The following is a 14,736-nucleotide window of genomic DNA, read 5'->3' as shown; positions in this document are numbered from 1 at the left end:
TTTTAGATGAAGTGGAGGGAGCCTTGTCTGGGAAGGGGCACCTGAGCAGAGATGTGGAGGTAAGGGACCAAATGGGTGGGGGTGGGGGTGGGGAGCTCCAGGACCAGCACAGGCGAAGGCTCAGAGGAGTGAGATTAGAGGGGCAGGCAGGGCTGGGGTCGCAGGGAGCATGGGGGGATGGGAGGACTCTGGGTTGTGCTCTGAGTGTGATAGGAAGCCCTGGAAGGCCTTTCAGCTGGGAATGCTAAGATCTCACTTATAAAGTCAGAAGCACTCTCTTGCTCCTGCAGATGGAGAATAAAATATGTTGCAGTAGGGATGGGTGGGGCAGAACCAGAGCAAGCAGGCCAGGTAGAGGCCGGGACAGTTGTCCAGAGGTGACAGACAGAGCTTGGGCAGAAGTGAGAATTGGGGTGGGGAGTAATTGGACAGGTTTGAGATGATTTTGAAGGCATAGCTGAGTGTATTTTTTGCTCATGGCCTGGACATGGGCTGTGTGAATTGCTTGAGCAACTAGGCAAGTGTTAGTGTTATTTACTGAGATGTAGAATATCAGGAGAAGACCAGTTTAGGGTGAAAATCAAGAATTCTGTTTTCACAGACACAGACTCACAGACTTGGAAAACAAACTTACGGTTGCTGGGGAGTAAGGATGGGAGAAAGGAATAGTCGGGGGGGGGTTGGGGTGGACAGGTACACACTGCTGTATTTAAAATGGGTAACCAACAGGGACCTACCATATAGGAGAGGAAACTTTACTCAATGTAACAGCAGCCTGGGTGGGAAGGGAGCTTGGGGGAGACTGGATATGTGTATGTGTATGGCTGAGTCCCTTTGCTGTCCACCTGAAACTATCACAACATAGTTAATTGGCTGTACTCCAATATAAAACTAGAAAGTTCTTTTAAACATGAAGAAAATTCTGTTTTGAGACGCCTGCTAGATGTCCAGGCGGAGATGTAGAGTAGGCTGGGGAAAAGAAGGGTCTAGAGAAATGGAGGTGAGACTAGAGAGCACTCAGTGCATAATTAGGGCCATGAGCCTGGATGCAGGTCCCAGAAGAGAGAGTGCAAGGTGGAGAAGGGAGGAGGTTTGGGCTTGGGTGGGGGCACCCTGCAAGGAGTGATGTGGCTCTCTTCTCTGCTTTTTGCCTAGGCCCTGGGAGACAGGGCCCCCAGGGGGCTGTGGGAGAGACAAGGGCACTGGCTTGTCCAGCTAAAGAGGAGCTCCCAGGGCCAGTGTGGCTTCTGCCCCCGTGGGATGAACGGCCCAACCCTAGGATTTCACTTCCCCATCTTGTCCCCCTTTCCCCTGTTCAAGACCACAAAGCAAGATGAGGCAGGCTTCTGTCTACACTGCACCATGAGGATTTTGTAGCTGAAATACAGAGAAGGAGGGGGCCCTTCAGGATTAGGAAAGGAGCAGGGAAGGAGAACAGACCACTGGGAGATAAGAGCACAGTCAGGCTATTTGGATCCCATAGCTTCCAGAATGAAGTGAAAAATAAGTTTCTTCCAAAATGAATAATGGGTTTTTTTCCTACCTGAACAATTATTATAAAAAGAACTTAATAATATGAGAAAGTATGAAGTGAAAATTGCGTGACGTCTCATAGATGACCTGTGTTAGCATTGTGATGGCCGTCCATTCAGATACCTGGATATGTGTGTGTGTGCACAGCTGTGTACATTTTACACAGGTGGATGTGCTGCTCCATGACCTTGCTTCCCTGAACTCAGGAGCATGCGGTGGATAGCTTTCTGGGCTGGTGGATATCAGTTTACTTCAGCATGTTCTAAGGCTCTGTGTGTGGCCCTGTCACCGTTTACTAACCAGTCCCCTGCGGATGGACAGTACTTTCAGACTGCTCTCCGTAAACCACAGGGAGGGTGTCCTCAATACAGCTTTGTGCAGTGGCCCCAGGATAAGGACACTTACAGCCTTTGGCGTGCTAATTTGGCAGCTTACTGGGCGGCAGTAGGGTTGGTCAGGAGGCAGAGAGGGGAGAGAATGGCCCACAGCTTTATTGGGGATTTCATAAAGCAGAATGAGCAAAGCAGGATAAATAAGCTGAGTAAGTTTAGGGTGGATAGTTTGAATAATTTCTTCAGGCTCTGGGCTTTAGAGGTGGTCTCTATGGGGTGATTTAAGACAGGGAGAGTATTTGGGGTGTGAGAGTTTGATAAAGGAGATGGTTGGGGTGGGATAGGTTGGTTTATGTATCAAAGTTGCATTGGCAGGGGGTCATTTGCTGCCTGTAGGAATTAGCTAGGCTTCCCAGGTGTCACTAGAGGTAAAGAACCCACCTGCCAATGCAGGAGATGTAAAAGATGCCGGTCAGTCCCTGAGTTGGGAAGATCCCCTGGAGGAGAGCATGGCAACCCTCACCAGTATTTTTGCCTGGAGAATCCAATGGACAGGCGGGCTACGTCCATAGGGTCGCAAAGAGTTGGACACAACTAAAGCAACTGAGCATGCAGTCTTAGGGAGGGTCAGTCCCTTCAAGATCAAGGCCCCAAATGTTAGAACATCAAAAATTCAGAAAATAAAATATAGTCAATACAAGAGTAAAAAGAGTAAACAGAAAAAAATCAGACCGCCTTAGTAATCAGAGAAGCATATTCCAGTGGCGAGATACATTTTGATAACAAGTGAAAAGTTTTAAATGAATGGCAAAAATGTCAACAAAAGTGTAGGAAATTTGAAAATTCTGCCAGTGTGAGTGAAGCATTGATGCTAAATCGTTTTGGAGCACAGTTTGGTAGTATGTGGCAGTTGGGTTCTTCATAGTGTTTATCCCAGGGAATTAAGTATCTTAGAAAATTCAGTGAAAGAATAGAAGTATTACTTACGATAGGAAAAAATGAGAAACAGGTTTAAATAGTCGTGAGGGATTAGTTAAGGAGATTAACACATTGATATAATGGAATAATATAGTGTGGCTCTTAAATCGTATTGGGAAAGAATATCTAACATGTAAGAAGATATACTGTGTAAGAAAAGGTTATTCTAAAACTGCATAATATGGGCTTCCCTGGGGGCTCAGTCAGTAAAGAATCCGCCTGCAATGCGGGAGACCTGGGTTCGATCCCTGGGTTGGGAAGATCCCCTGGAGGAGGGCATGGTAACCCACTCTAGTATTCTTGCCTGGAGAATCCCGTGGACAGAGGAGCCTTGTGGGCTACATTCTGTGGGGTTGCAAAAAGTCAGACACAACTGAGTGACTAAGCACACAGCATGTACATAGCATAAATGATCCTATTTAATTATTAAACAGTGAACACGTCTATGACCAAGTATATGTGTAGGTTATTTCTAGTGGGTGGGATTATGGAGCTAATTTTCATGTCCTTTGTGTTGCTGTAAATTTTCTACCACCAGCACGTACAATTTTCAGTTTTAAGAAGAAAAGGAGATGAGTGTTGAGGGCAAGAAGGACAGTGGTTGAAGGTCCAAGGTCTGGGTAATAACATGTCCTGGCTGTGATGACAGTGGAGGGCAGAGCACGTCTCCCTGTCCTGACCTGGTCCCTTTCTGGCTGTTTGACCCAGAGCCAGTCATCTCATCCCCTCTCAGCCTTGTTAGACAAAGTGAATGGATGTGCGTTGAAAACTGTCAAGCAAACTCTAAATGTTGGTGACACCGTTACTGTATAAACCAAGACAAGTGTGTTTTTCGATACTCTGAAAAGTGATAACTGATAGCTGGGGTTGGGACTGTCTGAGGAAGGGGACAGCCTTGTATGTGGGCTGCTCAGCCCCTCCCTCTCAGTGTCGGGCTCCCCCAAGCCCTTCTCTCTGCTTGAGGCAGGTCTGCACTCTGACCAAGGAAGACAATCGCTGCGTGGGCAAGATCCCCGAGGACGAGCAGCTGCACGTGCTCCCCCTGTACAAGATGGCCAGCACAGACGAGTTCGGCAGTGAGGAGAACCAGAACGCCAAGGTGGGCAGTGGGGCCATCCAGGTGCTCACCGCCTTCCCCCGCGAGGTCCGGCGCCTGCCCGAGCCTGCCAAGTCCTGCCGCCAGCGGCAGCTTGAAGCCAGGAAGGCGGCAGCCGAGAAGAAGAAGGTTCAGAAGGAGAAGCTGAGCACGCCTGAGAAGATCAAGCAGGAGGCCCTGGAGCTGGCTGGCATCACCACTGACCCAGGTGTGTGGGGAGAGGGTGCCCAGCAGGGGTGGCACAGCGCCGTCGGGTCAGGGGCCCCTTACCACCCCTCTTCCTGCCTTGAGATAGAATTCCAGACAGAAAAGTACTGGGATCTCTCAGCCATCTGAACCGTCAGTTTTGTCAGTCAGCAACAGAGGACCCCAGACCCGATGGGAGGCACCTGGGAGACAAGTGCACAGAGGTCCCCCATCTTCCCAGAGGGCAGCTGAGTGTCCCCCAGCCCGCCCTCTCCCCTCGCAGCGGGGCAGCAGGGCCTTCGGTGTGGGGCAGCCCTGATCTCTGCAGCAGCTGGCACAGGGGCGCTTCAGTGAGGACAGGTGGGGGTCTGCTTGGGCTGGGGGGCTGAGAGCTCTGCCGGCCGCTCTCCCAGGGCTTCCTCGGGGCCAGGCCAAGCTGAGCGGTGCCAGGAGCAAGCCCAGCCTCACACATCTTGCCTGCCTGACTGAGGAAATCTCTCAGGAGAAGAGGAAGCTTCTGTGGCGGTGGTTCTCTGTGCTCCTTCTCTGTCTCACCTCCTGTCTTCCTCAGGCCTTTCTCTGAAGGGTGGATTGTCCCAGCAAAGCCTGAAACCCTCCCTCAAGGTGGAGCCGCAGAGCCCCTTCAGCTCCTTCAAGTACAGCGGCAACACGGTGGTGGAGAGCTACTCGGTGCTGGGCAGTTGCCGGCCCTCCGACCCATACAGCGTGAACAGCGTGTACTCCTGCCACTCCCACTATGCACAGCCTGGCCTGGCTGCCGTCAACGGCTTCCACTCCAAGTACGCGCTTCCGGCGTTCAGCTACTACGGCTTCCCATCCAGTAACCCGGTCTTCCCCTCTCAGTTCCTGGGTGCTGGTGCCTGGGGGCACAGTGGTGGCAGCAGCAGTTTTGAGAAGAAGCCAGACCTCCACGCTCTGCACAACAGCCTGAGCCCGGCCTACGGTGGTGCTGAGTTTGCCGAGCTGCCCGGTCAGGCTGTTCCCACAGACACCCACCACCCTGCTTCTCACCACCAGCAGCCTGCTTATCCAGGCCCTAAGGAGTATCTGCTTCCGAAGGCCCCTCAGATCCACCCAGTGTCCAGGGACCCGTCTCCCTTTGCACAGAGCTCCAATTGCTACAACAGATCCATCAAGCAAGAGCCAGTAGACCCTCTGCTCCACACTGAATCTGTATCCAGAGAGCCTGGCAAGATGGGCAAAACACCTTTGCCTGAGGCATCTCAGAACGGGGGTCCCAGTCATCTATGGGGACAGTACTCAGGAGGCCCAAGCATGTCCCCCAAGAGGACTAACGGCGTGGGTGGCAGCTGGGGCGTGTTCCCTCCTGTGGAGAGCTCTGCTGTTATCCCTGATAAGCTCGGTTCTTTTGGAGGTGCCTGCCTGACCCCTTCCCACTTCCCTGATGGCCAGCATCAGTGGGGGTTGTTTCCTGGCGAGGGACAGCAGCCAGCCCCCCAGCCTGGAGGACGGCTGCGAGGCAAGCCGTGGAGCCCCTGCAAGTTTGGAAGCAACGCCTCGGCCTTGGCTGGGCCCGGCCTGACTGAGAAGCCGTGGGGGGTAGGGGCAGGGGATTTCAGCTCCGCCCTGAAAGGTGGTCCTGGATTCCAAGACAAGCTGTGGAGCCCCTTGAAAGGGGAGGAGGGGCGGATTCCAACCCCGGGGGCGAGCCAGCTGGACAAAGCCTGGCAGTCCTTCGGCATGCCCCTGGGCCCCAGTGAGAAGCTGTTTGGGGCCCTGAAGTCCGAGGAGAAGCTGTGGGATCCCTTCAGCCTGGAGGAGGGGACGGCAGAGGGGTCCCCGAACAAGGGGATGGTGAAGGAGGAGAAGGGCGCCGGTGGGGCGGAGGAGGAGGAGGAGCTGTGGTCGGACAGCGAGCACAACTTCCTGGACGAGAACATTGGCGGCGTGGCCGTGGCCCCCGCCCATGGCTCCATCCTCATCGAGTGTGCCCGGCGGGAGCTGCACGCCACCACACCCCTCAAGAAGCCCAACCGCTGCCACCCCACCCGCATCTCGCTGGTCTTCTACCAGCACAAGAACCTCAACCAGCCCAACCATGGGCTGGCGCTCTGGGAGGCCAAGATGAAGCAGCTGGCGGAGAGGGCGCGGGCACGACAGGAGGAGGCCGCCCGGCTGGGCCTGGGCCATCAGGAGGCCAAGCTCTACGGGAAGAAGCGCAAGTGGGGGGGCGCCGTGGTCCCTGAGTCCCAGCATAAGGAGAAGAAGGGGATGGTCCCTACCCGGCAGGCGCTGGCCGTGCCCACGGACTCAGCAGTCACCGTGTCCTCCTACGCCTACACGAAGGTCACCGGCCCCTACAGCCGCTGGATCTAGGTGCCAGGGTGCCAGGGAGCCAGCGTACCTCAGCGTCGGGCCCGGCCCGAGCTGCCTCTGTGGTGCTTTCGCCCTCACGCCTGGGGGCGGGTTGGGGGTGCAGAAGTCTTTTTATCTATATATACATATATAGATACGCATATATATGTATTTATGGTCCAAACCTCAGAACTGACCCGCCCCACCCTTACCCACCCCCCCCAACTTCCCCAGCACTTTGAAGAAGAAACTACGGCTGTCGGGTGATTTTTTTCGTGATCTTAATATTTATATCTCCACATTGGTTTTTTTTTTTTCCTCCCTTGTTTGGGGGGCTTTTATTTTCTCTTGTTTTTAAAACTCTATCCTTGTATATCACAATAATGAAAAGAAAGTTTATAGTGTCCTTTCACAAAGGAGTAGTTTTAAATTCCATTTAAAATGTGTATTTATTGGATTTTTTTTAAGTGACAATTGTAATGGTAAACGATCGGCAGGAAAGGCCAGAAGCACTCATTCCTGCCCAGTTGTGCTGGGCCCGGTGAGCCTGGCCCTCTTGGGAGATGACGAGGTTCTCTCAGCCATCGGCCCCTCATGAGCCAAGTGCAGGCTGTAGCCACCCACTGCGTCCCCCTGACAGACACCCTTCCCTTCGGGGAGGGAGCCCTCAGGACAGCTTCCATCCTCTTCAGCAGGATGGGAGAATCTGTAGAGGAACACCTGGGGTCCCTTTTCCAGTCACCGGCTTGGAGTCGGGTATGGGGGGCAGGCGCACCCCAGGCCAGGCACCTGAGATGCTGGCATAGATTTCCCCCGAAACCAGGTTGGAAGTAGATAGCTTCAAGCTTGCTAGTCTCCACACTGAATCCTCTCTGTCCGTTAGCTATCAAGTCACGTGGTACCGTGGTCCCCTCGGCAGCACCTCGGGACGGAGCTGGAATCGAGAGGTTCTCAGGAGCCTTTTTCCACCAAGCTGACTAGCCAATGAATACTGGCTGAAGGAATTTGTCTTAGTGGCAGGTTTTAAAGCAAACAAAAAAAATGCCTCCAAAGTCGATGCTGATACTGAAAAGGGCTACTGTATCTTTAAGAACAAGAAGTCAAACCCAAGCTGTGAAAAGCCGGCAGAGCCTGGTGCTGTAGTGCTGTGCTGGGACTTCCTTGGTCGGGCAGGCTGCACCCGCGGGAACTCCGCACAGCAGTGTGACAGCAGGAACGCATCTCCTTATCCCTGGATTTCACATTGGACAATGGTGCATGCCTCACACCTGAGCCCACCCCCTCCATGCTATCATTTGAGGAGTGGGCCTACCCTTAACAAGTTTTAAATGCAAGAGTCAAACATTTTCAGCAGGTAGCTATGATTTTCCTCCCTATTTGGTGCCATTTCTCTATTTGGTCGTTTTCTCCTTTCCTTCCTCCCCTCTCCACCCACTTGAACATGCCCATTCTAAAATTCTGGTGCATTCGTTCAGTCCTTTGAAATGAGAATGTGGTGCTTAATTTTTTTGACATTTGTTAAGAGAGGTTGGGCCTGACAGGTAGGAAGCAACATCCGTCGACAGCAAGTCAGACTTCTTGGAGTGTTTGTTCTTCCTGTGGTATTAGCAGAAATGATGTCCAGCTACCCATGTGATGTATGTGGTGCGTGAGAGGCTTCATAAGGACACAGAGGGGAATATGGCCACAGTGATTGACAGCCAAACCCTGAGATAAACATCAGATATTTATTGAGCAGTTTTATTCAGATGTGGGTCTTCATAAAATGAGTTTAACAATCAGATGACGATGCTAAAGGCAAGTTCCTGAGCTTCCAGGTGCCTTGTGTAAGAGCTGAGAATTGACCCGCTGGGTGTTTACTGTAACTGTTCCAGAAGCACTGGCGGAGAGTCGCTGTGAGATATCCTAAGCATTTATGTGGTCTGGTTTTAATTGTAAATAGTGAAAAAAAATTTTTAAGCACTTTTGCCTAGATTTAAACAGCAACTTGAAAAAAGTATGTTTTAACATGTAATTGTGGGAGAAATTGTAAATAGTAGCTGAATATTTAACGTGCTTTGTCTAGCCTTCACTTTTACCATATTCTGTAAAGTCGCATTTATTTTACAGGACAAAAATGAAATATTATTGCTTTTGAAATAAATACCCAAGAGCTTATCAGGATTTCGAACTATTCAGAACTCAGATTTATAGGAAAACCTCTGCCCTTCAGTTTGACAAGCTAAAGGAAGCAGAGTCTTTAATGAGCATGCTGATTTTCTAGTTTTGAGGAAAAGTTGGGTCCTTTAAATGCTATTTTGCTTAATGCATCAGTACTCTTATGCAGGTCTCATTTGACTCCGTGCTTAGGTAGATGCGGGGGTGCCTTGAAAACTTCATTTTAAATTATCTTAAACAAGAAATACAATATTTTACAAAACATTTGGAGAATGTGACCGTCTGTATGACCCGGGAAAGCCCCAGGTTGGCTGTTGGTTTGGAAGGTCCCGAGTGTAACGCAGGTGATTCTGATACTTGGCATGTATGAATCTCCTTGATGTGTGCTCAGTAGACTCTTCCCCTCATCACCCTTTGGTAGCAAAGCCATTAGATGAAAGGAGAAACCAATACAATCTAAAAGCATGTGATGTCTGTCCCCACCCCAGCCCAAACAGCCTTTGGTTCATAAATTCTAGATTAGCAAATAGGCTGCTGAGAAGTGAGTCAAGAGGCAGTCTCCATTGGACGTCCCCATGCCCTCCAGAATGGTGTTTCAGAGATTAGGTGGTGCTGTTGCCATGCTCAAGCCCATGCTGATTTTTACACACTACATGTATAACCTACCTCAAATCTCAGTCATTAAATTAGCATGCTTTAGACGTATGTTTAAAAAGTAACTATGCACAGCTCTTTATCCCCTCCCCCTTGCTGCTGAAGGTTTCTTAAAGAGAAAAATCGAATTTTTATTTTTTACTGGCACTATCATTTTTTAAGTCTGAAAGATGATTAACAGACATTTTTATCATGAGAAGAAAAATAAAGCCATTGCAACTAAAGAACCTAACAGCATGACCAAGTTTTAGGAATAATAGTACAGCAACAGAAATGATGGAGTCCTAGAGTCATCTCCCCCAGTGTGCCCTGTCCACAGATGCCATCCACATGCAGTGCAGACAGTTGGTTCTTCTTTTGTTTTCCCTGCCTTTTTCGCGTGCAAGGAAAGTACTTGCAAAGTTTTGTGCTAAGAAGTTTTTTAAATTAAAAAATCGCTTTGCAGCAGGTTCTCGCAAAATAACTGGTGCTAGCTCAAGAAACCGTTCTCTAACCATCAGAAATCTTGACTGAAGTGTTTCATGGCTTTTGAGGTTTCTTGTTTTTGTTGTTGTTTGGTGTGTTTTCTGGCAGGGCCTAGGTTTCCCACACTCTGGCTTCATGGGTACTGCTTTGCCTTCTCACTGAGATGACAGGTGCGCATGGAAAGAGATCATACCCGCCCCTCTTGGTCCTTTCACCAGCCTCTTTTGGAAACAGTAGTTTGCAGAGCAAGGGACTTTAAAAGTGCTGAAGCAAGGAAAGAAGGAGCAGATCTTAATTGCTTTGTACCCGACAGCACTGGGTATGTGAGGACGGGTGACAGTGAGTAGATGGTAACCTGATTCCATTAAGAGAACCCAGCCAGGCTTCATGAAGTTGACCACCGCCAGATCTCACACCAGGGCAGTGCTGCGGAAAATTAAAATGATAGCCCCGACGTGCCTCAACCAATCTCTCTCCTTTTGTTACTGAAGTGTGTTTTATGGACTAGGAAGCATTTTTATGAATTGAAATAGTCTAAATAAAATGGTGCTATGGTGTTTTAATGTGACTGTCCCTGATCCTGTCCTGCTGAGGTGCTATCAAGGTTCTGAAACCACAACCAACCAAAAACAAGGTGGGCTCCAGTCTCTCTTGGCTTCTTCCCCCGCCCCCCTTTTGGTGCTGTCTCCTTAGACTTCTGTTTACGTGCTAGAACCTGCTCTGAGCAGTTTTTCTGTTTTGTTTTATTCTTCCCTTGCTGGCCAGACAGAAAGGCATGTCTCGAAGGCAGCCAGCCCTCTTACTGGGGTGGGGAGTGGGCCTGCCTGTCTTGGAGGTGGCGGGCACGCTGATTTTACATGTGTCCTCTTGGGTCTATCAAGAAAGGAAACGTGAAGGGGTCTTGGGGGGTTCTTTGGAGGAAGAGGAGTCGGGTGCTCCTGCGTCTTCTAACATAGCAGGCATTCTCATAGCCGACACGGTTTTCTTCCGCTGTCCAGGGTGCTGACTAGATGTCTCTGAGAGTTCCAAAGGTGCTCTGCAGGCCAGGTTGGGCCGGATGGGCCTCCTTCCTCCCCAGCACTGGCCAGGACCGTGGTGGGCAGGGGGCTCATTCCCTTGCTCCCCCAGCCTTTGCCCCAGCATTGCTTCTGCCTCTCATTGGTATCCCCTCGTGTTCAAAAGGAAGGAGCTTTGCTCACTCGGTGCCACTGAGGCTGTTTTTAGTTGGTGCTATTCTAAATTTCTTCTTGGGTCCACAAAAGTTGATATTTTAAAAATTCAACAGGAAGCTCCATTTTGTGTCATCCACTGTCACAATAATTTTTTTTTAAATACCTCAAAAACAGGACATCATGACAACTTTGGTAAAGTAGATTCCAGGAGGGTCTGATACATACAGGTTGTCCATTTGATGACCTACTTGACCTTGAAGAATCTGGGGTCATTTTATTTTTCATTCTTCAGTTAAAATGGCAGAATGCTTAGAGGAAGGACTGTGGTTGACTTTTATTTTGTTTCCTTTTACGTTTTGCTTTTGAATAAAATGTGAATTTCCTATGCCCATCTCATTGAGCTTTTTCAGTCATTGTTGCTGTCATTTGAAATGACTCCCTCACAACCTATTTTTATTAACCAGCTGCATCTGCTGTAGTACATGGCCAACTTCAACATACCTGGACCAACCTGCATATTTTTCGAGTTTCGTACCCCCAGCATAGGTTATACAGTCCCGCACGCACTCACATGCACAAGGAGAGTTTTCCATGTGCGAGGCCCCGTCTTGGCACTCCCAGCCCTTCCTTCAGCAGAGCTGCCAACAAGAAACAAGCAATAGGCTTCTTCCCTGAGCAGAGATTGCAGCACAGAAATGCAAGGTCTACAGTCGCTTTTTGCCTAAGAATCAGTGAGAATTGGCCTACTTCCTCGTTCGCTCCTCTTCTGATATCAGGGATGCTTTTTGTAGTGGTGTTGTTTGCTCTCTTTTCTCATTTTGACTACCTGTCATTCAGGGATAACTCATCATTATCACATGAGGATTTTAAAAATTCTATTTGGCTCATTGAATATCCAAATTTTCTTGGTTCCAGTACTTTTATTTTTTTCTTTTGAGGGGAAAAAAGGAGGAGAAAAACAGGAGTGATGTAATTTCTTTTTCATCTGTTCTAATTAAAGAAACAAGGGCAGGTCATATTGTGGCATATTAATGCATTAGGCTTAATCTAGAACCCCTGTAGCTTTTTGATGTGTTTTATTTCTTCTCTCTTTGAATTCCTGTTTGGTTACTTGGCTTCCAATGGAGGTGAACTTAACAACCATACTTGAATATTCCGTCTTGACTTTGTAACTGTGGCTACTTGAAATGAAGTTTATCTGGGGTTGATGGATGAATGGTAGATTTTTGCAATGTCTCAAGGCAATAGGATGTGTATTATTAAACTGTAGATATTCTTAGTACAGTAAATTTATGCTGATAATTTTATTTTGTATAATTTTTACTTTTTTGTTAATATTTTTTCCTCCCACTTTATTGGTTTGCCTCCTGAGCTACCCTCCTTGCCCTCCCTTCTCCCCCAGTGTTTCAGCAGATTTAATTTAGGGTGCCTAGAAATTGCAAGTATGTATCCTTTTTTGATTTGTATTTTATTATAATTTACACAAACAGCTGGGTTTGTGAACTGTATTACTCCTGGTATCTTTAAAATATTGTGGGTGTTTTAATAAATTTTATATTTATTTTTTGCACTCAAATTCTGTGTGGCTTCTTCTTCCCCACCTTGAATTGGGCCCCGATTGTGGTATTTAAGGTTCCCTATAATCCCACTGTGGTCCAACTCCCAGATCCATACACAACTACTGGAAAAGCCACAGCTTGAAATCCCACTGCAAGAGAATCACATATTATTGATCACAAACATTTTCAGAGTACTTATATATAACCATATGCGTGTATAACTTTTAAAATGGAATAAAACAATAATACTGTCCTCTTCATGGATCATAGCCTTATAGTAAAGAGACTTGTGTAACTCAGTGAAGCTGTGAAGCATGACGTGCAGGGCCACCCAAGACAGGTCACAGTGAAGAGTTCTGACAAACGTGGTCCACTGGAGAAGGAAATGGCAACCCACTCCAGTATTCTTGCCTGGAGAACCCCATGTGCAGTATGAAAAGGCAAAAAGATAGGACACCAGAAGATGAGCCCCCAAGTCGGTAGGTGTCCAGTATGCTCCTGGGGAAGAGCAGAGGGCAGTTGCTAATAGCTCCAGAAAGAATGATGTGGCTGGGCCAAAGCAGGAACGGCACTCTGTAGTGGGTGTGTCTGGTGGTGAAAGTAAAGTCCAGTGTTGTAAAGAACAATACTGCAGAACAACCTGGAATGTTAGGTCCATGAATCAAGGTAAACTGGCTGTGGTCAAGCAGGAGATGGCAAGAGTGAACATCGACATCTTAGGAATCAGTGAACTAAAATGGATGAGAATGGGAGAATTTAATTCAGATGAACACTATACCTACTACTGTGGGAAAATCCCGTACAAGAAATGGAATAGCCCTCACAGTCAGAAAGAGGCTCCAAGATGCAGTACTTGGGTGCAGTCTCAAAAATGACAGAATGATCTTGGTTCGTTTCCAAGGCAAATCATTCAACATCACAGTAATCCAGGTCTATGCCCCAACCACTGATGCTGAAGAAGCTGAGGTTGACTGGTTCTATGAAAACCTACAAGACCTTCTAGAATTAACACCAAAAAAAGATGTCCTTTTCATTATAGGGGATAGGAATGCAAAAGTAAGAAGTCAAGAGATACCTGAAGTAACAGGTAAGTTTGGTCTTGGAGTACAAAATGAAGAAGGGCAAAGGCTAACAGAGTTTTGTCAAGAAAGTGTGCTGGTCATAGCAAACACTCTTTTCCAACAACCCAAGAGAAAGCTCCACACATGGACATCACTAGATGGTCAATACCGAAATTGGATTATGTTCTTTGCAGCCAAAGATGGAGAAGCTCTATAGAGTGAGAAAAAACGAGGCTTGGAGCTAAGTGTGGCTCAGATCATGAGCTCCTTGTTGCAAAACTTAGGCTTAAAGTGAAGAAAGTAAGCAAAATCACTAGGCCATTCAGGTGTGACCTAAATCAAACCCCTTATGATTATGCAGTGAAAGTGATAGATATATTCAAGGGATTAGACGGAGTTCATAGTTCTTGTACAGGAGATGGTGACCAAAACCATCTCCAAGAAAAAGAAATGCAAAAAAACTAAGTGGTTGTCTCAGGAGACGATGAACAGCTGAGGCAAGAAGAGAAGTGAAAAGCCAGGGAGAAAGGAAAAGAAATATCCAAGAGAATGCAGAGTTCCAGAGGATAACAAGGAGAGATAAGGCCTTCCCTGATGAACAGTGCAAAGAAATAGAGGAAAACAATACAATAGGAAAAACTAGAGATCTCATTAAAAAAATTGGAGGTATTAAGGGAACATTTCATGTGAGGATGGGCATTATAAAGGACAGAAATGGTCGGACCTAACAGAAGAGATTAAGGAGAGATGGCAGGAATACACAGAGCTATACAGGAAAGGGCTTAATGACTCGGATATTCACCATGGCGTGGTGACTCACCTACAGCCAGACATCCTGGAATGTGAAATCAAGTGGGCCTGAGGAAGCATTACTACGAACAAAGCTAGTGGAGGTGATGGAATTCCAGCTGAGCTATTTAAAATTGTAAAAGATGATGCTTTGAAAGGGCTACACTCAATATGTCAGCAAATTTGGAAAACTCAGCAGTGCCCACAGGACTAGAAAAGGTTAGTATTCATTCCAATCCCAAGGAAGAGTTATGTCAAAGAATGTTCAAACTACCATAAAATTTATTTCATTTCACATGCTAGCAAGGTTATGCTCAGAATCTTTCAAGCTAGGCTTCAGCAGTGGTTGAACCAAGAACTTCCAGATGTACAAACTGAGTTTAGAAATGTCAGAGGAACCAGAGATCAAATTACTAA

The 14,736-nt window shown here is 47.8% G+C and overlaps 1 protein-coding gene across 3 annotated transcripts in view; it reads left to right on the top strand.

Moving 5' to 3' along the window:
• Positions 1-12,486, top strand: part of TET3 (tet methylcytosine dioxygenase 3) — a 109,919-nt gene extending 97,433 nt beyond the window's left edge. For 2 of the 3 annotated variants that reach the window (XM_018055024.1, XM_018055025.1), the window contains 2 exons: positions 3,811-4,147; positions 4,697-11,228. In XM_018055024.1, coding sequence (XP_017910513.1) covers positions 3,811-4,147; positions 4,697-6,483 — 2,124 coding nt within the window. In that variant the 3' untranslated portion in view covers positions 6,484-11,228. Of the gene's footprint in view, positions 1-3,810; positions 4,148-4,696 lie in introns of all 3 variants that reach the window. The other variant, XM_018055023.1, reaches the window with a different exon arrangement.

The sequence above is a fragment of the Capra hircus genome, chromosome 11 (genome assembly GCF_001704415.2).
Source record: "Capra hircus breed San Clemente chromosome 11, ASM170441v1, whole genome shotgun sequence".
In the NCBI taxonomy this organism is placed as follows: Eukaryota; Metazoa; Chordata; class Mammalia; order Artiodactyla; family Bovidae; genus Capra; species Capra hircus.
This window is presented reverse-complemented; position numbering and strand designations above follow the sequence as displayed.